We start from the raw sequence: 21,232 nt of genomic DNA on the forward strand, positions 1-21,232 counted from the left end.
ATCTCTGTGCTAAGAGCAGCACTATCTTGACCCGCATCCTCTCTATCACCTCTTCACCGCCCTCTCGTCTGTGCATTTACCCTCTTTTTATAAATTATCTCCTTTTCCCAGTCGGTCAGTCGTTGCATCTGTCTCTCTTGCTCTCACCTCCACCCTTTGTCTCCCGCCATAGTTCTCTACTTCAGATAAATGTCATCTTCCCAAGCTGTACAGATGCAGCATCTTCTCATGATACAGAGACACTAAGAGCTCTTCAGACTCGTTCATCTTAATGCAGTGACGCCGTGTTGTTTAACTGCTTGAGAAGTCATATAAAAAAACATTGTTGAGAAGATTACCAGTAGTGTATGTGTGTGTGTGTGTGTGTGTGTGTGTGTGTGTGTGTATGTGTGCATGTGTGTGTGTGTGTATGTGTGTATGTGTGTGTGTGTGTGTGTGTGTGTGTGTGTGTGTGTGTGTGTGTGTGTGTGTGTGTGTGTGTGTGTGTGTGTGTGGTAGTCAGAGGGCAGGATGAATAGTGCCCTGGTACTGTTAGTACAAGTGAGGATAGGAGCTGCCTCTATTGTGATGGACACACATGTATTACAAGAGACTGCTTTGTCTCAGGGTGTGTCTCTGTGTGTGTGTATGTTGCACAAGAATTTAACTTCCACTTTAACAAATCAATTATGTTTTCCATCACCATACAATTAATACATCGTGAATGAAAAACAAGTTTTGAACTTTACTTTGATGTGAAGCTCCCAACAGTGACTCCACTTTAGTACTGCTGTTTTTGTCAGCCAGGATGCTCAATGTACAAATCAGGTAAAGAGAACAGAGGCTTGTTCTGTTCCCTTCTGCACTTCTGTATCTCTGGCTGTGGTCTAAAATCTCCTGCTTTGATCTCCTCATATGATCCAAACAGGCTCACGGCTGGAGGAGTTGGGATGACACTCGCAAGGCACATGCCTTATGCCCAAAGTTCAGAAAAGTTTGCCGCTCTGACATGGCATTTTTTCTTCTTCTCTCAGTGTGACGAAGAAGAGGGTGATCCTTTATGAATCTGTGCAGAACTTGAAGCTTATTTAAATGGTGAGTCACAGTGCATATGGAGTGATGTTCCTGTGTGTGTATATTCACATGCCTATGTGCGCGTATTCATGTCTCTGTTTTTAGTCTCTGTAAACTTACATAATGTCATGTCCTACAGGGATCTCATGACAGCTGTAGTAGATTTGATGTTTTTCGTGAATCTGGCCTGGTGATCACACAGTTGTATCAACTTACAACTACAATTAAGTCAATAAGGCTAATCAGCGTGTGGACAAGGGAGCATATTACCATGATGTACCTCTTGGAAGGGAGTTCATTTGACACATTATTTTATTGTTCTCTGTTTTGTTTCCTAGTGGACAAGATAAAAAACAGAGATGAAATCTGCTCCATCTATCACTTTCATGGAGAATTTTCCACAGTGCGCAGATATTTCCTCAGTCCTCTTATGAAACCCAAAAGTACTACATCAAATGACGGGCGTACTGTGCCTAACACGGATGCCTCGGCTTGGCTGGGGTCAATGGACCCCAAGGAGGGCCATCAGTGGAGAGAGCGATCAATTCACCATACCACCCGAGGCCCACAACCCTAGCCGCAGCGCACCAACAGCAACACCCACTGGCTTCACCACAGCAAATCATTTGGTAGATGTTGGGTTTTTTGGGATTAGACAGTGTTTTAGTTAAACAGGATACAGGTGCAGAGTCACCACTAAATACTGTTATCACTAAAACAAAGTGCTTTAATCTGACAGTGAGAGTTAAACAGATGTCAAAATGTTTTGTCGTAAATAAATTTGTATATTTTATGTAATCTAAATGGGACTTTCAGACTGGGGCTTGAAATACTGTGACTGCACCACAGAATAAAACACATAAAAGCACTGGATAAACACCAACACAATGTGTGAAACAATTCCCCACCAGCTGAAGACAAAAACTGGCAGTACTTGTCAGATACAGAAACAAATGAAACAGCTTTACGATACCTCCTCGACATCTCCAAATGTGTATATACCCATGTATCATGTTGCCTTCCCTGTAATCATAATCACAAGACTCTCAGCACACAACCAGATACGTACCCAATGCAGGAGTGCCTGCGGGTGGAGAAGTTGCCGTGCATCTTCCTTGAAAAGCGCGAGTCTTTGTTCATCATTTTGTTGGTAGGTTCAAAAAGAGTTGGGTTGAGTTCAGAGGGGCATCAAAATAGCCGCTTTGGGAGACGAGGGATAAACAAAGTGAACTTCTGTGGCGCGACCAAAACCCCCATGTTGTCATCAATTGGAAAAGTAAAGCTGTCCAAAACGTAGTCTGTGATGGGGGGAGACAGGTCCCTTTGACAGGACGGTGCAGGAAAAATGTAAAACAATGCCAGGATGCAAAACACAAGAGTGTCACATGGCAAGAGCAAGAATGAAAGTGAACACAACAATATGCCAGGCCTGCTGAGCTCCCCCCCCCCCCCCCCCCCAACTCTCTTCTGTATTTATTAGATAAAAGTTATTAGCTAGAAGCGATTCACTTCCAGGTCAGTGCAGAATCAACGGATCAAAGTGCATCAAACTGGAAATTCAATTTGCGCTTCGGCTTTTGCTCCCACCGTTACGTCCACTTGTTTTTGTAAGAAAGACAGAATCAGAAAGGTGCAGCTTAGTGTGTGAGTGTGTGTGTGTGTGTGTGTGTGTGTGTGTGTGTGTGTGTGTTTCAAACAGCCTAAAAAGGCAAAGAGTCTTGGCTGTTAGAGACCAATCACAGAGTGAGACAGCATATCATGTCACTGACAGTCAAAGTATGGAGGCCGAATCAAATGAAATGAAATTGAGGATGGTGTCAGCTGTCAGTGCTCATCTGGGACTACTTCCTCACTCGTTCTCCTTTCAGCTCACCACAGACGTGCCAAGATGAACGCTTCTCTAGGGTGTGTGTTTTTCTCTCTTTCCTCTTACTCCAAAATAGGAAGCAGAAAGCTTGAACTCTTCCAAGTGAGCTGCAAACTGACAAAAGCGAATTTCCTCGACAATGGGCCCCAGGTATTTTCTGAGGTAAAAAATCAGGTCCGACAACAGTGACACAAAGCTGTCCATTTGAACATAAGGTCGCCTCTGTGATGCTACACCACCAACAGACTGAGCGGAGTTATTCTTAGTGGGGGAAAAAAAAAAGAGCTGGAAAGAGCGTTATAATCCCATCAGATGCTCCCTGGAGTGGGCCGTCCCATGTAGTCCCTGTCAGCGGCCTATAACAGAACTCTGCTCTCTTGTCTCTTTCCTCCTGAGAGTGGTGGGACCAAACTCTGACTTAAAACAACAAACAACAACACTATCTCCCCTGTGAGAGAGAGAGAGAGAGAGAGAGAGAGAGAGAGAGAGAGAGAGAGAGAGATTGTGGAGGGAGGAGGGAGGGGGGAGGGGTGGGCTGCTGGACAGCTAAGAGAGAGACAGAGTCAGAGCAAACTGCACAAATAAAGTGGCAGTGGCTTCATGAGAAAGTGGACCAGTGTGAACAGTGCTCAGGTCAGAGTGGGATGAGTAGAGGTGTATTGGTGTATTTTAAGCACAAGGTTTCAAAAAGTCTTTTCTATGAAAGTGTGTACAGTTCATCTTTTTGTGCAACCAGCCTGCCTCCATGCCAGCAAATAGTACACTGGTCAATCAATACTTTAATATTGTGCTTGTGCGCTTTTAACAAATAGGTGATTAAATTTTCCTTTTTAATATCGAGTCCTCTTCTCATACCATGATATAATCCATCTGATTCGCACAATACCCTCTTCCCCAAATATCTGGTGCCGTCAAATACGTGACTGTGAAAATACTGCGGAGAATAAACGATTAGCAAAGAATGGAAACATCTCATTTTTTCATAATGTGAGGGAGGAGCAGACAGGAAGTGTCCGTAACAACACATCTGAGGTTAATTACTGTCCGTGATAACCATCCAGTTAAACGGTCTTCTCTGAAGCTGGGCCAAAAAAATGCTCAGAGCTGACAGTGATTCCACTGTGAAATTTAAAGAATTTAACAACACTGAAAGTAGCTATTTCGCCCATTTAACTTTCTCTGCTTTCCCCCAGCGCAACAGTTTTTTTTGTCCAAGTTAGACAAGTCTGAGAGAAAAACTGCTAACGTAACTGAGATACTAACAATATTTCTTGACAGCCCCACACCAGAATAACTTCAGGATCTTTTTGAAATTTCAGATGATGGTCTGAGGTTATTTCTTCAGGCTCATTATGATCCTAAACCTTTCTAAAATGACTCATATTCAAAGGAATAAAACTATAGTATGAATCTGGATTATCAACTTTAACCTTCAAAAGGTGGTTGAATATATGTATCTGATTTATACCTGGACGCTACATGACAAATTTCTACAGAGCTATAATTTATGGAGTAATATCTAATCACTTCTTAAACATATCACTTTTTATTTTAAATTTGTCCACAATCCTTTTCTCTTATGCAAATTATTTTTGATTACATGTTTTCTTTCTACATAAACATGTTATACTGTCACATTTGATGATATGTATAGCAAAATACTTCATGATTTCATAAAAACACATACTTTGGCTTTATTAATATACAGCTGTGCATACAGTATATGTAGATTATGAGTTATGATAACAACAGTTTAGTTGCTAACGTAAACTGCTATATTCACTTTAGAAAACAATACTCTTGTTCGACTACAGAGCAAAATAGAGGAAGAGGCCCATCAATTAAAGTGACAATGATTGTGTATGTTCAGGTTATCAGGCCAGAAAATGTTGAACATTTATCAATGAAAGACAAAATGGAAACAACACTTCCTGTCACCCCAGAGTTGGCTTGAAAAAAACAATTTTCGTTTTTTCACCAAAAAATCCATTTGATATGGTGTGTCTGGAGTGGAAAAAGAGGGTTAATCAACTTCAACACTAAGTGAAAATACCTTTGCGGGTATGTTCTATATTTAAGCTGCCTGTGACATTTATTTTTCCGCTGGACCCCAAGTTTGTTTAATTCCTCCTCCTTGCCAGTCATCCTGCAATAACTCATCTCTATCCATTTCCTTCAGCTCTGACATTATGGAACACTGCACATACCTTGCAGGGCGACACTTGCGGTTGCCTGACCTCAGACCTGTATAATATAAAAGCCCTGACATGTTGAATATCTGTGTTAGACTGCGAGCTGACTTTCCAGATCGAACCTTGAAATCCCCTTTGACTGGACTCTTGCACGCTAATATTTAGATTTTCAACTGACTTACATTCAGATTTTTAACAGGACCCCTTGCCCCAAAACACACACATACACACTACATGTTTATAAAGATGCATGAACTTGTAAATAATTGAGTTTTCTAGTGGACCCTGTCTTTTTTAGTAATGTTTAATACGCATTTCTTGCCAATAAAAGTACGGCAGGGTTTTACAGTACTGGCCAGAGTTTTCCCAGGCATTTCACTGAGGTGGATGCCATCTAACATCACTGCAACAAGTCGAAGACACCTACTAACAACCCAGAACTGCCAGGTGCCTACATCTGTGTGTGTACATGTTGAGGAGTGAAGGGTAAACATTGACAAAGAGATACGAGGCATGTGCGTAAAAAATCGTTTTACAGTACTTTTCCAGCAAAGACTCTTCCTTTTGAAGAAATCTACAGGTGTATTTAACACAGTGATGAGGATAAAACACTGTCCTCTTGAAACAAAAAAGAACAAATATGCACCTGTTTGTATATCCATCCACACAAATGTGTAAGGCATTGTTTATGCTTCCAATCACAAAAAGTTATGGTCAAGTATGGATTAATTGATCATTCTTGCCTTGACATCGTAAAGCAAGTGTTTTTTTTGTCCATTGGAATCATGAGCTGTTGAAAGATTTAAGGGCTTGCTTGACAAAGAACTGGAAGAACAAACTGCTGGTGCCGGTGACAGCAGGGATGTCGGTTAGCTGTGTGTTTACTGAGATGATGCCGCCCAGTAGGAAAACAAAAGCTTTGGAAAAACACACCTGTAGGATATTAAGCTCTAAGATGGAATGTTTTCGAAATCCAACTCTTAATATAGACCTTTGTTTTTCAGGAAAATCCACTTGGGGAGGCAATCAAATGTGTTTTGTTCTAACAAAAAAAGTTGTAACCATGCATAAAGAAAGCAAAAATCAAGTAAAATACCAACAGCAACCAGCCTGCATCTGCTGTGTATTATTATCAGTAAATATCAATTAGTCCATTTATAGATGACGTAACGGCACATTTATAATCCTCACATTATGAGAATTTCATTTAGTAGAATTTACCCCTTTACCAATGGCTGATTTTATCTGGATACATGACAGTGTGTTTAACTTAAATGCAGCTATACATGAGGATATTGTGGTCAGGATCAATTTCATCACATGAGCTTAAGGGCAACCATTTTTGTAGTGTGAAAGGCAGCTGCCTGCACAAAAATAAACCAAAAACACATCAACATCCGCAGCTGAGTAGAGTAACCCTCGGCCATGAGACAAGAACCATCTTCTACTTCAGCAACACACACACAGCTTCACTGACACATTAACCAGCAATTATAGGTAAAGACAACAGAACAAAAACTATTGGCTTAAGGTTCAGGTCACAGTGCAAGCATATACCCATACATGTGAGCATGATCCCATGCATGCAGATATCCTTGCATATTGGTATATGAATTTAATTAAAAATATCTGTTGTGGGGTTTTTTGTGGCTCATCCACTACAGCTGTTAGCTGCAACTTAAGTATTCACCTGAGCAATCCAGCAAGAGTGCACAAGCAAGTGGAAATGATTTATATTGTCAATTGTCAAGGAGAAACATGTCTGCACATTACAGTAAAGCTACACGTTGTTCACTCAGTGGAGCACAAAGCATCTTTGCCTTTGCGGCCTCACAGTTATGGACTCTACCTGGGTGTGTGGGCCAGAGTGAAGCGGCGCCTCTGGAGGTTGAGGCTGCGGTTCATCAGCAGCTTTCTGAAGAACAGCGGAGAGTTTCGAGGAGACCCGCGTGGGGAATCCTTGGGCGAGATCTTTGGGGATCCTCCAGGGGAGCCCACTTTGGACATTGGCATGAGCTGAATGATGGGCAGCCTGGTCACCCTTCGTTCCTGCTGCCTCTCCTCAACGTCAGCCTGCTCTTCTTCAGAGCTCTCAGAGCACAGCTCACTCATGGTGAACAGAGGATGGTCAGGGGTCCGGTCAGACCCTTTGTTTGCTCTGCCTTTGGTAACTTTGGTCCGAGGAACAGCCTCTGACCTGTTTCTCTCTGTTTTTTTCAAATAAACTTTATAAGATTTTTTCGTGACATGACATGACAATGGTCCGTTAGTTTCTCTGGCTGTCTGTCCTGATTTTCCCAGTTCAGGTAAAGCTAATGCCTCTGGTCCAATCCTTGCTTCCTCATTTTTGAACAAAACCTGGGCCTGCTCATGATTACGCCAAAACTCTCTTGTTAAAACTCTCAAACAAGCTTCCTTCAAAATCCAAAAAGAGCACCAAAACCCCTAAAAAACAGCCTTTTTATGTTTATTTGAAACCTATCAGCCCCATTCTGGTCTCTTCCTAGGGATCATGCTGACTGCCGTGTCAGGCAATAGGCTCAAACATTAGTGTCGATGTACTCTCCCTCCCTCCCTCTCCCAGGCTTTGTTTACATTACTGCTAGGCCTTCCCTCTGTCCAACTAAATATGGATGTCTGATTTACAGGGAGGAGAAGCATGAGAGATCACCTCCTTCTGCTTCTCTCTTTCTCCCTTTTTCCAACTCTCTGCCTCCCCCCTTCCCTCACTCCTAATCTTATGGAGCATATTGTTCATCAAAGTCAGACTGGGCTCCATAATTTATTCCTCCAGTGTATAAACATTAAGCCGTCGCCTTGCTCGGCCCTCCAGCGTCCGTCTTACTCTCACTCTATCTGACTTTGCAAAATCAGGCTTTTCCGCTGGTCCCTGAGATGCTATTTGTTATGAAGTTGCCTAGTTCCTCGGAGACAGCCTTTTTGCCTTTCACATGCTCCGAGCGTAGCGGGAAGAGTCACATGAAGGACGTCTGACTAAAAAAAGCAGAGGTAGATAAAAGCTATAGAGAGCATGGGTGCTGTCACGATGGCGCTCTCTATCTGTGACCAGAGGCAACATCATCTTCACCCCCACCCAATCTCTTTGTTTATCGCTGCAGAGTGAGGAAAGGTCTAACTGTGATTAAGCACTCACAGCTAAACACCGGTGCTGTCTAGAGTAACTGAAATAACCTAGGGAGCTGGAACACCTGACACAGGCCTGAACCTTTGACCAACAGATGGGAAGGGAAGAAAGATTCTTTGGTTAAAGGATTTTTCTAGACATGCACTCATAGCTACTGTACTATATGTATGTATGTACTTGTAGACAGAAATGAATTTAAGTTTTAGATGTGCATATCTTTGGCAAAAGGTATCAAAGGTCGTTTAAAGCTGCACCTATCAATATGTTTGTATTAACAATAGGTCAAATGACTTTTTTATGATGTGAAACGGGTCACGATGAACCCACAGATTTATCACCCTACTCTGCAGTTACCCTCAGCTTTATGGGTTGTTTAAAGTTTTGAAAGTTTTAAAGGTTCAGTCTCTCATCAACCTAATTTTTCAGGCACCTGTTATCAAAGGCTGTGCCAAACTGACTTTAAATTACCTGCCCAGCACCAAACAGCAGACAGACAAAGCTACAACTAACTGGTGAACAAAGACTAAAAGGAAAGTGAATACTGAACTTCACGTTTGTTGGGTGGACACCAACCACCATGTCTGCTTAATGTGTAGATAAACAATTATTTGCCGTATCAAATGTGATCATATGTCCACATTGATTTTATAACTACAGCTTCAGTTATGTTGTCCCCAAGAGGGCATTACTGCTTTAGTCTTCTGTTCTTTGCTAAGACCCTTCATCTGCAGAAATTTCCATGGCCATTTTTCATCTTTTTTCTAGAATTACAGTCAGTACTCCATATTTGGATCGCTGTAATAAATCCTGAGGATGAAACACTTAAACTTGTGCCAAGCCCAGTAGGTATTTTTAACCACTTTTATATTGCCTTGTTCTAATACCCAGGCAGTACAGATGCTCTCTTCCCTAAGTTCAACACATCTGAGGATAATCTCGGGCTCAAACTAATCCTCGCCCTAAAGCGCATCATCATTCCAGTCATGCGGACGACAGAGGCAGAGGTGAGGGCTGCCTCGTTCCCAGTTTGACGTGGAGAGGCCACAACAAAGACATTGTTCTGGAGCGGGGTTGATCAAGTTCATCAAGAGGTGGTTCTGGTCTGTCTTCGATGCGAGACAGCATCCATTTGCATACTACAACATGTTCCAAGTGGCACATCGAGATAGCATCTCAATAGTCTACTCTGTCCACTGGGTCACTGTGGAAACAAATGTGTAAAAAAGTCTACCTCCCTCTACTAGTACTACTGTCAGCTTATAGAGAGTGGGACATTTCATGGCTTTGGTCAAAATTAACATTGAGACTCCCATGAGACAACTTCTCTGATGACTGACTTTTCTTTTTTCAGCAATCTCACATTTGCAGGAAGGCCCTGATCACATTCACACTGTTACACATTCACACCTGGAGGCTGCCAGTACAACCACAGCCTAGTCTGCTGGCCAATGAGCAACTCTACTGGAGCAGCTGGGGTTATGGGCCTTGCTCAAATGGACCTCATTGGTGGTAAATGTTTTACTTTCCACACTCCTTTTTTATCCTATTTTATTCTGCTGGTCCACCAGCAACTTCCCGGTCACAAGCTCGCTTATCTAACCTTTGGGCCACCACAGCCAACTCCCAATTTCATCTTTTCATTTGGGGAGGCCTTCTGCGCCCTCTTGGATCCATATCCTGGTTTCTCTGGGCATTTGTATCCAAAATCAAACAACCAGACATAGAAAGCAAACTGGCACTTGAAGACATGCTGACCCACTGCCTCCAAATCCATCCATCTGAGTTCCCAAACAGTATGAGCAGACTATGCTTACAACACTTGCCTTCCCCTAGAGATGTCATAATTTCAGGTGGTGTTCAAGCCACAGGTATTTCCAGAGGAGGAACTGCTTATAAGAAGATTGAGTCCTGCACCGGATCCTCAGAAAATTACACTTTTCACTGTTTGCTTCATGCCAGACTCATCATTTGTGTAACTGTGTCAATATTCTTGTGGGCAAGAAGGAATTATGGGCCAGAGGATAATTCTTTGTTGCTTGTGGTGGAAATTCTTGATGGGAATCTTATCAGGGAGTTCATGCACCTGCTTCCCCAGAAACGTTACAAGCTGTTCAAAGGTGGTAACACATTGCTGATTCTGCCGGGTCCACACAGGCACACTCGTTCTCAACCCTCTCTTAATCATTCCAGCCATATAAGAACGTGTCTGACTGCAGGATTGTAGGCACTGCCTATATATTAACACTAATATTGGCTACATCAACTTTCAGACCACTGAGCCTTAACACAAGTGTCCACTGAGGACAACACTCCTGATCTCTGTCATCACGTGACTATTTTAGAGGTAGTTATTGCAAGTTTAATATCAACTTTGATAGACAGATAATGAGTGTGTGGTATTGTCATTTTAAACACCCTGTAGCTTGAAATGCTACTCCATAAACAATTTCTCTGGAGCTGCATCAAAACTGCACTGCCAACTTGTAAACAGACAATCACATGGCCCTCTTCACACAGAAGGAACACAATGAAAGGCTTTTTAGTCCATCAACATCACAGTAGTCATGTCTATGCCATTGTTGCTTATACCTGCCGGTATATAAAAACAAATGGAATAAATATAGCCTAACCATCACAACATATGAATTTTTTTTCCAGTGCCTCATCTGCAGAGGTTTGGCACATTCAATGTGATGAATATGCATGCCAGTGTGTTTGCTTTGACATTACATGCTGTGTCTACATACATACTGTACTCTCTTGAAGAGAATGGCAGTGGACTGGTTTCAGAAACACAGTTTACTGCGTCTAAATAAGAGAGTGCAAAGGCAAAATCATTGTTGTAAAATGTGAATTGTGTAGACAAATATAAATTGGTTATCCCCGATGTCCATAAAACTTTAGTTTAAAATTATTGAGTTTAATCGGTTATTTGTGTATATTTGTCTTGTTACTAAAATAAGGTAAACTCGTTTTCATCTGTGTCTTTGTCATATCAAGTACAGCCATATCTGATCACCTCTGACATGCACTACAACTACCTATGTAATCAAACCTGTCTGTCTGCAGCAGCCATCTTTTCTCTGGTGCTTGCAGTAATTTCCCTTTTCTTGTTTTGGCCGAATGTCAAAATTCCTCTGATTTTATTGGAGGGTTATTTAGATCACCTGTTCCAGAGCAGGGTGTGGGTACCGGTGCCTAAGTAGTAACTGAGAGCAGCTCCATGCATTCTTAGGGCTTTAGGTGGGGAATTGTCATTCTGATCCTTCCTCGACTTACTGAAGACCTCAGTTTAGCAGGTATTATCAGCTAAAAATTTGGGTATGTTTGAGGGTGATTTTGAGCAGTCTGGACCCTAGTTTGAATGAATATTTTAAAAATCACCTTTCAATTAGGTTAACCGCAGTGGGACAAATCTTGTGCTATTCGTACAAGAGTTTTTGCTTGTCTAGCGATAGCCTAGCGCCTGCAGGCTTTACTTTGTTTATTTTCACTTAAACCTCCTTTATACACATTTCCTTTAGTCTATTTCATTTGGGGAAACTTTAAAGGAGGGTAAATAAACAATATTTCAGTTTCCTTATTAATAGTTTCCTTATACAAAGAGGCTTTTGTTTATTATAGAGGAGGAATTTAATTATAATTGAAAAGGAAATTTGTTCATTATTATTAACGAGGCATTTTTACATTGTGAAGGCAGATTTATTTCTCCTAGTTTTCCTCCTAGCATTTTTTTTGTATTTTTGTGCGGTTGGGAACTGGTCTGCATTCCTTCGACATGTGAAAAAGGAGAACAAAAGTGTATTACACACACACATACATTTAGCATGTACACGCATAGAGACAGAAATGCGACAGATGTGTTTGCAGCTTGAATGTTGTTGTGGAAACAATCACAAGAGCCTTGTTTGTCTGATCTTTTATAGTGATAATTATTCCCCAGTATCACAGACGGAATAACAACGCCTTAAGCCTTTGTTGGATCATATGCTCAAGAAGCAAGTCAGCCTTTTCTACCTAAATTAAGCAGTTAGGCAACAAATAAATCAGTATGCTCTGCTAATTACACAATATTTACAGGAAACGTTGCAAAGGAGCTGGAAGATGGTGTTGCCAAGTTATCCTGAATGTGTGTTGACCGCCACATGCTGGAGATACACACGATGGTTATTAACTGACCACATATTATTGTGAGCTTGCTGAAAGGAGTTGGAGGGACTCACAAGGCTCTGGAGATGCAGCTGGTCAGGGTCCCCAGGCTCCTGGAGTGCTTGATTCTGCGAGCTGAGGGGCCGAACTGGGGCCCATCCTCTGGCAGCCTGGGCAGCTGCAGGGTGCCTGCCAGCATATCTAACGTCAGGGTCCTGGAGAAGCTTTATGCAGGTGGCCTGCTTTGAAGAGTCCCACTGTCAAACAAAGACCAGAATGTGACAGAACTGAGATGAGCAATGAGAGGAAACTGCAGTCATTTCATGCAGCCAGTTGGATTACATTTGTAGATCAGATGCTTCTGGTTGTCAAACTAGTGAATAAAGACTGTGATGGCATGACGATATGTGAAATCCATAGACAGTAAATTACAGAACATGTTCATGTTCATGGAAAAGTTGAGTGAGAAATTGTTTTCATTGATTCAGCTATTCAGATTTACACATCAGAGGTTTGGCTTGTACCCATCAAATTCAACATTTGAAGGACTGGAAACACAGGTAATCACACCCAACAGAGCTTTCTTTATTGAGAGTGGAAAGTGAATATTCACATTCACTTTCATAATTATACAATTAAACAACTGAGAAATCAGTAGCTTAGACAAGGTAAAGCTTGACCTTTGCTGAACTTGAGAGATAGTATGAAATAAAACAGACCATTCGCTGAGATCTAAAGGTAAGTTGCAGACAGGGCTGTTTTTGTGCTGTTGCCGAAAATATGACAAGCCTCGCAGAAAAGCCCACTCGGGTATTATTTTTGGAAGGTTTATCTGATTTCAGGTCCTGAGACACACACAGTATCACCTTGGACACAATAGATGGTTCTCAGAGTGAGATAGTGTTTGGGATTTAGCTCTTAGGGCATCTTTCTTTCAGCGTCAGTGTTGAGTGGAGACAGATAGGAGCCCTTGTTTTCTGCTGCATCCCGTGACTTTAACTCTTTATCTGCCAGGAAGTTCTACCTTTCCATGAGCAATTGTCAACACACTCTTTTGTTGGTTTGATTGTTGACCATATCTGACCAAGCTGAGCAAGACACATACAATGCCTGGTAGATTATGTATGTCAGTTTAAAATGGCCTTTGAATGGGCTCCCAAACCGTATAACACTTTCAACAAATAAGGTGCTTTTTACTAGCAGTATTCCCTTTACACAATAGCAATAAAATATTTCTAGTAAATCTTAACTTAAACATTAGTGTAATCAAGTCAAATATAAAACCGAAGCTATTTAACACTGCCAGGGCATTACCTTTTATCCAGCTTTTTAAAACAAGTTAGAGTCCAGAACCATGATCATAACAGGCACCTTCTGAGCAACAGGTTAACATGTATAAATCTGTTTTCTTGTTTATTTTTTTCTGAACAGGTATCAGCAGAAACCTTTTTCTTTTATCAGGGAGCAGCATAAACAGTCTGTTCAGTAGCAAGTGTCCTGTTAGAGTGAGGTGAAGTGGTCGCCTCATGCACAGGCCTGCCCACTGCCAAAGTCTAATTGTCTTTAACTTTTTGTACGCTACACGCAGCACAAATCATTGGAAGAGAGACTGATCCTCGCTGTTCATGAGTTTTACTAATCAGCATGCAGTGTGTAGCTATCCACTTCGCTATGACATTTGATCGCTTGTCTTGCTTTTGTTTATCTACTTCTCCCACACGCTTCATCCAGCGTAGTCTCCCGAAGCCTCCCTCCACTGCTTGTTTGGGTGGGTGATTTGCAGACTGATCAACATCCCACCCCTCCTGTGACCCATGGTTTGACTGTATGTGTATTCAGAGCCAGAGCAACGGACTTTCAAAATAATAATAAAAACTGCATTATCATGTGATAAAATAATTGTCGGCATTAATTAGCCTAATTAATACGTTAACACGATAATAAAGCATTAACTTGCCCAGCCCTAATAATAATAATAATAATACATGTTATGGTTATTATGTAATCCACAAGTAGGCAACATTAGGTAAATCACACGACCAATGTGTCATCAATTTCTTTGGTACTATAAGCTAGTTAATGTTTTGTTTTTATTTGAGTTCTGAAAAAGCATGTAATTTAACTTACTAACATTTTCCTTTTCAGTATTTATTAAATGTTCATTAATACCCTTACCTTGGTGAAGTTGAAAATTTTTGACGAGTTATTTGTCCTCATACTTTCAGCTACCGCACCATGGGAACTAGACAATCGGGAAGGAAATGCCAAAGAGGAGGATACAGATACCACATTTAAGATCAGATGTGAAGTAGTCTGTGACACAAAAACTTCCTTGGACTCAGTAAAGAACTATTTTCCCCGCCTCTTCATAAAGCCTCAGCTGTCATTCCTTCAGTTATTAACTTCTGTCTTTCTTAGCACTTTTGAGTAAGCATCTTAACCCTCTACTGGGGCCCTTTTTACACTGTAACCTAACTAAACAAAAGCCACGAATATTTAGAAAAAGTCAAGAATTTGCCCGAGGAGCAGATATGACAAAGGAAATGGAGCCTGCAGAGGTTAGCGGTTAGTGAGATTGAGGTGGTGGAGCTGCCTGCATGACATGCAATTCTTCATGTGTGTCTATCAGTGGACCTTATGCATCCAGACCTTCTGGTTAGGCAAGACTCTGGCTTTCATGAAGCAGCTGCCTAGAGTCTGTCCATGTAACTTTTATCTACAATGTAACTGCATCTTTGGATAGACTACTATTTGCACCAGGATTTGAGTCCATGTTAAACATTCAGTATGATCCTCAGGACATGTTGTGAACTTTTGTTCATTTGTTGCTGCACATCCACATGAACACAGGTTTAAAAACCAAATACAAAACATAAAATATAACTTAAGCTGCGACTCATGGAAACTTTCAAACTCATGGTGTCTTTAGTTATAATCTCTGTCAATGTTAAAAAGCAAACCAAACTGTTAACATGTTTTTAATAACATTATTGAACATTAAATCTACTGTGTTAATAGGGAAGACTACACTGGTTTCAGAGGTAAGGAATCTGCTAAATAAATCGAACATTTTATGGCAGTAATATAATGGGATTAACAGTTCTTTCTCTAACCTCCAAGTACATGCTGTTTGTTCCTCGCTTTTATTACCTCTGGTAACAGGGGACTGAAGATGAGGTTTTGAGATACGGTGCCATCTAAAGGACAATGAGAACACTGTCTTTGGCCAGACTTTGCAAAGGACACTGCAAAAACCAGAGAGCTATCATTGAGTCACACTGCTACAAAAAACATTTCACTACTGACACTTTTGTTTTTGGAAAGTAAATTGTATTTATATTCTGCGCATTATAAAGTGAGGCAATCAATTTTTCCCTTTATAGAAACAGATAATAAAATCACATTAAAAAAAAAATAATATTGGACGGCATTCCTCAGTGTTCCTTATTTAGTGGCCACACCTCGAACCGAGCAAGAACATGCAGCGCTGCTCCTTCAATCATTGTGGCAGTAGCTTTTATAGTGTCTCTGGCCCCCTCCACAGGCCTCAGTCTTGGGGCCCTAGAAAAAAAATTAAGAGCTTGTTAGGAGTTCAAAAGTCAAGATCCAAGCAAACAACAAATTAGAAACCACTTGTGCTTTTATAGAAAAACACATACACACATGCTGTACAGTTGTATTAAAAGAAAAGGCAGAACACAGAGTCAATGAATGACTCAGACATTAACTGTACCTTGTACATACTGCAGACCAGACTGAAGAGAGAAGACATGGCCTTGTTCTGCAGGTCTTCTGTGTGCTCCTGGAAAGTAAATAAAAACAGTATCGCAAAGGCTATGGCAACAAGTAGCATTTAGGCAGAAGATGTGGGCACACCGTTTACTTTTTGTTTTTTTAAGTGTGTCACCTACACAACATAAATGTGAGTTTGTTTAGTAGTATGTGTCAGCTTTTAGAGATATATGACAATCACTATTATTTATTTAGTTATTTAAAAATAGCATTCATTGGCTGTCAGACATGATGTAAAAAGAGGCCAAAGTGTTGGTAACTGACTCATATTAAAGAAGGGACATTAAGCATTACAAAGACGGTATTAAGACTGTCACAAAGATGACTCATTGGCTGTATGCAGCACAAGTTAATTTAAAAGAAAACCGAAAGTTCTCATGATCTGATGAGACATTTGTGACCCTACTAGGATAGAGCCAAAGTCTGACCAGATAGATTTTGATATGCCATTTTATCAGTCAGTCAGATTTTTCTAAATGGTTATGTAATGGTCAAGAAATCTGAGGCCGCTTATCAGGGGCACCCCTTGGTGCCAAGACTGTTGCTTGTGATTTTCCCCCAGTCCAACATGATAATTACCTTCATGTAGGATTCTAAGCAAATGTGAGGATATTTTCATGAATACCACAGAGAGATAAAATACAAATCATTTAACGTTTTACATATGACAGTATTGATACATTTAGGTACTTTAAAATTGCTTTTTATATTATTTTCTGTTCAAGCCCTTACTTCACAAACCCAAGTTAAAAATAAAGTTCCCCACACAGTAATCATCTCTTCTCTGCTGCCTGATGCTTGCTTGCATGCTTTCTTCCCTCTGTTTATTATCAGTTGCTTGAGAGCAAACTCCAGTTTCAAGTGATCATGCTACTGTTCTCAGGTTGCTTGGCAGAGAGACAGTAGTGTCTGTTGTGCTGTGCGCTTTGGATTTGCATCAAGATGTAGCTCCACACACACACACATCAGTCACAGCTCTCTTTCACTTACAAATAGACGTTTTTGGGGCAGAATCAAATGTTAAAATGATCACATAATCACAGTAAATGTAGCATCACTTATTAAAAAAGCCAGCATCAACAACAGTGGCAGAATAGGGGCATCTCTATTTTTTTTATTCAGGGCTGAAGCTTTATAGTGTCAGCTACAGAGGCTATAGGTTGTGCCGCTTAATGCACAGGAGCCTTACCCCATTAATGGTCACCCAGGGCACATATTGGTGTGAAGGTTTCAGGGCGTTGGTTTTCAAGGCATTCTGATGCATCAGCTGGTTTCCCAGGTCGCCATTTACACAGCTCATGATGCTGCCCCAGGTCAAGTCAGGTTCGCCGTAGAGTTCCACACACTATAACAGCAATGGATGGAACAAACACACTTCAATAATAAGTTGGGGAAGTGGCAGTGACCCAACAGACAGCAGCCCTATAACTGGGTAAATGCACGCACACACCCACAACCACACAGTTCCTTACGGTCTTGGCTTCCTTGATGACATCACCGGAGGATTCCATACAGAAGATGATCGGGAAAGCCATCTTGGTCATGTTCAGTAAACAGGTCTGAGAGGAACAGGGAAATCAATCAATCAAAGTAAACTGTCCACATTGTGACACTACTACAAGACAATACTAATCTCATGTGTAACTACTATAACTATAAAAACAAAATAAATCAAAGCAATTTGAAGATCAATTGCCAATTATGGCACTTTAACAACCCGATTTACAAGAATCCATGCTGCATGATGATGAGTAGTATATTTACACATTACATGGTTCCAAATTGTAGTTAATAGTATTATTCAGCGGTTCTCTCTCTCTTTGTGTGTTTCTAACTTTACCTCAATCATGTTGCCCAGGCACTCCTGCTCTCCATGCTGGCACTCGTAAGTATATTTCTTTTCGGCAGGTTTCTCCTGGGTTGGGGTAAATTCAACAAATTCATGAGCTAAAAAAATATATAATTAAAAAAATATATATAACTAAAAGTAATTTTACAGCCAAGATGACATATGTCACGTGACTATCCCTTTCTTGACAGTAAAGTTAAAAAGAGAAATAAACTCTTGACAACAGAGGCTTTTTTTTGTATCAATATTCCTTCTCCTGCCTCATTTTTTTTTTTTTTTAGTAAAAATAATCACATCTCTTTTGAAGACAACACCATTACCAACTCTGTAATGTACACTCACCTAAAGGATTATTAGGAACACCTGTTCAATTTCTCATTAATGCAATTATCTAATCAACCAATCACATGGCAGTTGCTTCAATGCATGTAGGGGTGTGGTCCTGGTCAAGACAATCACCTGAACTCCAAACTGAATTTCAGAACGGGAAAGAAAGGTGATTTAAGCAATTTTGAGCGTGGCATGGTTGTTGGTGCCAGACAGGCCGGTCTGAGTATTTCACAATCTGCTCAGTTACTGGGATTTTCACGCACAACCATTTCTAGGGTTTACAAAGAATGGTGTGAAAAGGGAACAACATCCAGTATGCGGCAGTCCTGTGGGCGAAAATGCCTTGTTGATGCTAGAGGTCAGAGGAGAATGGGCCGACTGATTCAAGCTGATAGAAGAGCAACTTTGACTGAAATAACCACTCGTTACAACCGAGGTATGCAGCAAAGCATTTGTGAAGAAAGATGTTGCCTGGTCTGATGAATCTCGATTTCTGTTGAGACCTTCAGATGGTAGAGTCAGAATTTGGCGTAAACAGAATGAGAACATGGATCCATCATGCCTTGTTACCACTGTGCAGGCTGGTGGTGGTGGTGTAATGGTGTAATGGTGTGGGGGATGTTTTCTTGGCACACTTTAGGCCCCTTAGTGCCAGTTGGGCATCGTTTAAATGCCACGACCTACCTGAGCATTATTTCTGACCATGTCCATCCCTTTATGGCCACCATGTACCCATCCTCTGATGGCTACTTCCAGCAGGATAATGCACCATGTCACAAAGCTCGAATCATTTCAAATTGGTTTCTTGAACATGACATTGAGTTCACTGTACTAAAATGGCCCCCACAGTCACCAGATCTCAACCCAATAGAGCATCTTTGGGATGTGGTGGAACGGGAGCTTCGTGCCCTGGATGTGCATCCCACAAATCTCCATCAACTGCAAGATGCTATCCATCAATATGGGCCAACATTTCTAAAGAATGCTTGCAGCACCTTGTTGAATCAATGCCACGTAGAATTAAGGCAGTTCTGAAGGCGATAGGGGGTCAAACACAGTATTAGTATGGTGTTCCTGATAATCCTTTAGGTGAGTGTATAGAGGAACTACGATCCCAGTGTATACCCAAGGTGTTTGGTTTGCTGCTTACCTGCGCATTGCCATATGGCACCAGAGTGACAGTCATGATGTCATTCAGCAAGACCCAGGTAGGGAAGAGCATGTTACTGAGAAACAATCTGCAGCCAGGACAGAGACTCTCATAGTAAAGCCCCACGTCGACTGCATCTACAGTCTGGCGGGACCGCGTGAAGTTAGATTCAAGGCACTGCTTCAAAACCTGCACAAGGGGGCAAAAGTGTTGAGGTTAACTTTCACCTTATTGCTCTCCTCGTTTCCCTTTGAGTGTGTGCCAAAGCAAGGTCAGGCTATTTCCCATTTGGTGGCAATTTAAGTAGACCTCAGGGTCAGTGGTAAATTTCAAATTTCAATAGAGAGTTTGCAACTAAGCATGCCCCGTTCTTAAACAGGCAGAAAATATTTGCAGATGCAGCATGTTTCTTTGTGTCTCAAATACAAGAATTGACTTCTGATTAACCATGCATGATGTGTTCATCACACTGTATGTGTACTGACTCATCCTTAGTTTCAGATCGTCACCTTATTTGGGGTAGTAATATTTTTTAGGTAGTGATTTGTTTCTTAAAATGAATATGAATTTTCCTTGATGAAATGTTCTTATCAATGCCAAATTGTTAACTTTTAATGTATTTTTTGCATCAAGACACCTGATGTCTCCTACGAAAGGACATATGATAAAACATTTTAAAAAATCTGTTTGACATGTTTCTCGCATCTCAATTACTGGAATTATGTAAAGGATATCAAAAGTTAAAAACGTTTTGTCTTCTAGGTCTCAGGAGGATATGGAGTCTCTGTTTTCTGGTGTGTGTCTGTGGGAGATGTTACTGAGATTTTATTTTATTTTATTTGATAGCCTTTACTGTCCCCGAGGGGCAATTTGGTTCGCAACAGTAGTCAATACACGTCATAAAACAAATAATAAATAGAAGACATATAACATGCAATAACCTGGCAAAGGAAGTAACTTTTTTGACCTTTTTACTTCCTCCTTCTCTAAATTGTTCCACAGCCGAGCGCGTTAGTCCCAGCTCTGTAAAATCCCCTAACTTCTTCCTCAAGGAGTCCAGACTACAAAAGCATAACCTACCGCTGAAAATACAGTCTATTCATAAAACCGGTAAACTGTTGACCCGGAACTATAAGGTGTGATTGTCACAGACCCCAGCCATTCAGAAAGAGTGATAAAGACAATTTCCTGTGGTCATTAAATAAGATAAGGTCTAAAACGCTTCCCTGTTAGATCAATAATCTTACCCCGCACTGGATCGCTGAGTCCAGAGAGGAGCACCACTGTGACGGAGGATGGGAGCATGTAGAGAGAGCGCAGCAGCCGTACTGAGTGTTCAACCACACGGTCAGAATCAGCAGCAGGGGGACCTTCATCTTCAGTTGCAGTGCGGTTTTGTTTGACACTCGAAAACAAAGTTAGTGAGTAGCAGCAACAACCACACAACGCTGACCTACGGACGGTTGTCCACTGCAACTTTAAATACAGCACCCGACGCTTCCTCGTGGAGGCCACCGATTTTTTGATTGGATCTCGCTCACATGATCAAGACAGCGTCACTTGTAACTGGAAGACATCCCTGCAGAGAGACACAAGGACTGCTGCTGTTTTAGGGGAAACTGATTCTACAGAAATCTGTCAAAATGTCATGACTTTTGCGTGGTCGTAGATTTGCCTTCATGCAAATGTTCATTTAGTTGACAAT

At 41.2% G+C, this 21,232-nt stretch overlaps 2 protein-coding genes across 5 annotated transcripts in view; both read right to left on the bottom strand.

Annotated features, from left to right (window-relative positions):
• The window catches only part of pde4ca (phosphodiesterase 4C, cAMP-specific a), a 56,703-nt gene extending 41,135 nt beyond the window's left edge, over window positions 1–15,568 (bottom strand). For 2 of the 4 annotated variants that reach the window (XM_038718271.1, XM_038718270.1), the window contains exon 1: window positions 6,962–7,614. In XM_038718271.1, the coding sequence (XP_038574199.1) occupies window positions 6,962–7,224 (263 nt within the window). In that variant the 5' untranslated portion in view covers window positions 7,225–7,614. Of the gene's footprint in view, window positions 1–2,122; window positions 2,480–6,961; window positions 7,615–12,480; window positions 12,664–14,581 lie in introns of those variants that run through there. The other 2 variants (XM_038718275.1, XM_038718276.1) reach the window with 2 other exon arrangements.
• A 151-nt stretch (window positions 15,569–15,719) lies between these two features.
• On the bottom strand, window positions 15,720–21,008 carry ifi30 (IFI30 lysosomal thiol reductase). The gene is made up of 7 exons (XM_038718280.1): window positions 20,775–21,008; window positions 19,528–19,716; window positions 18,039–18,113; window positions 17,671–17,757; window positions 17,388–17,543; window positions 16,140–16,208; window positions 15,720–15,967 (listed from the first exon to the last, which is right to left on the bottom strand). The coding sequence occupies exons 1-7, from the start codon at window positions 20,901–20,903 to the stop codon at window positions 15,902–15,904; spliced, it is 771 nt and encodes a 256-aa protein (XP_038574208.1). The 5' UTR covers window positions 20,904–21,008; the 3' UTR covers window positions 15,720–15,901.
• Between the last annotated feature and the right edge of the window lie 224 nt (window positions 21,009–21,232).

This window comes from Micropterus salmoides, unplaced genomic scaffold, assembly GCF_014851395.1.
Source record: "Micropterus salmoides isolate LMB-PRFRI ecotype aquatic unplaced genomic scaffold, ASM1485139v1 Ms_hic_scaffold_14, whole genome shotgun sequence".
Taxonomy (NCBI): domain Eukaryota; kingdom Metazoa; phylum Chordata; class Actinopteri; order Centrarchiformes; family Centrarchidae; genus Micropterus; species Micropterus salmoides.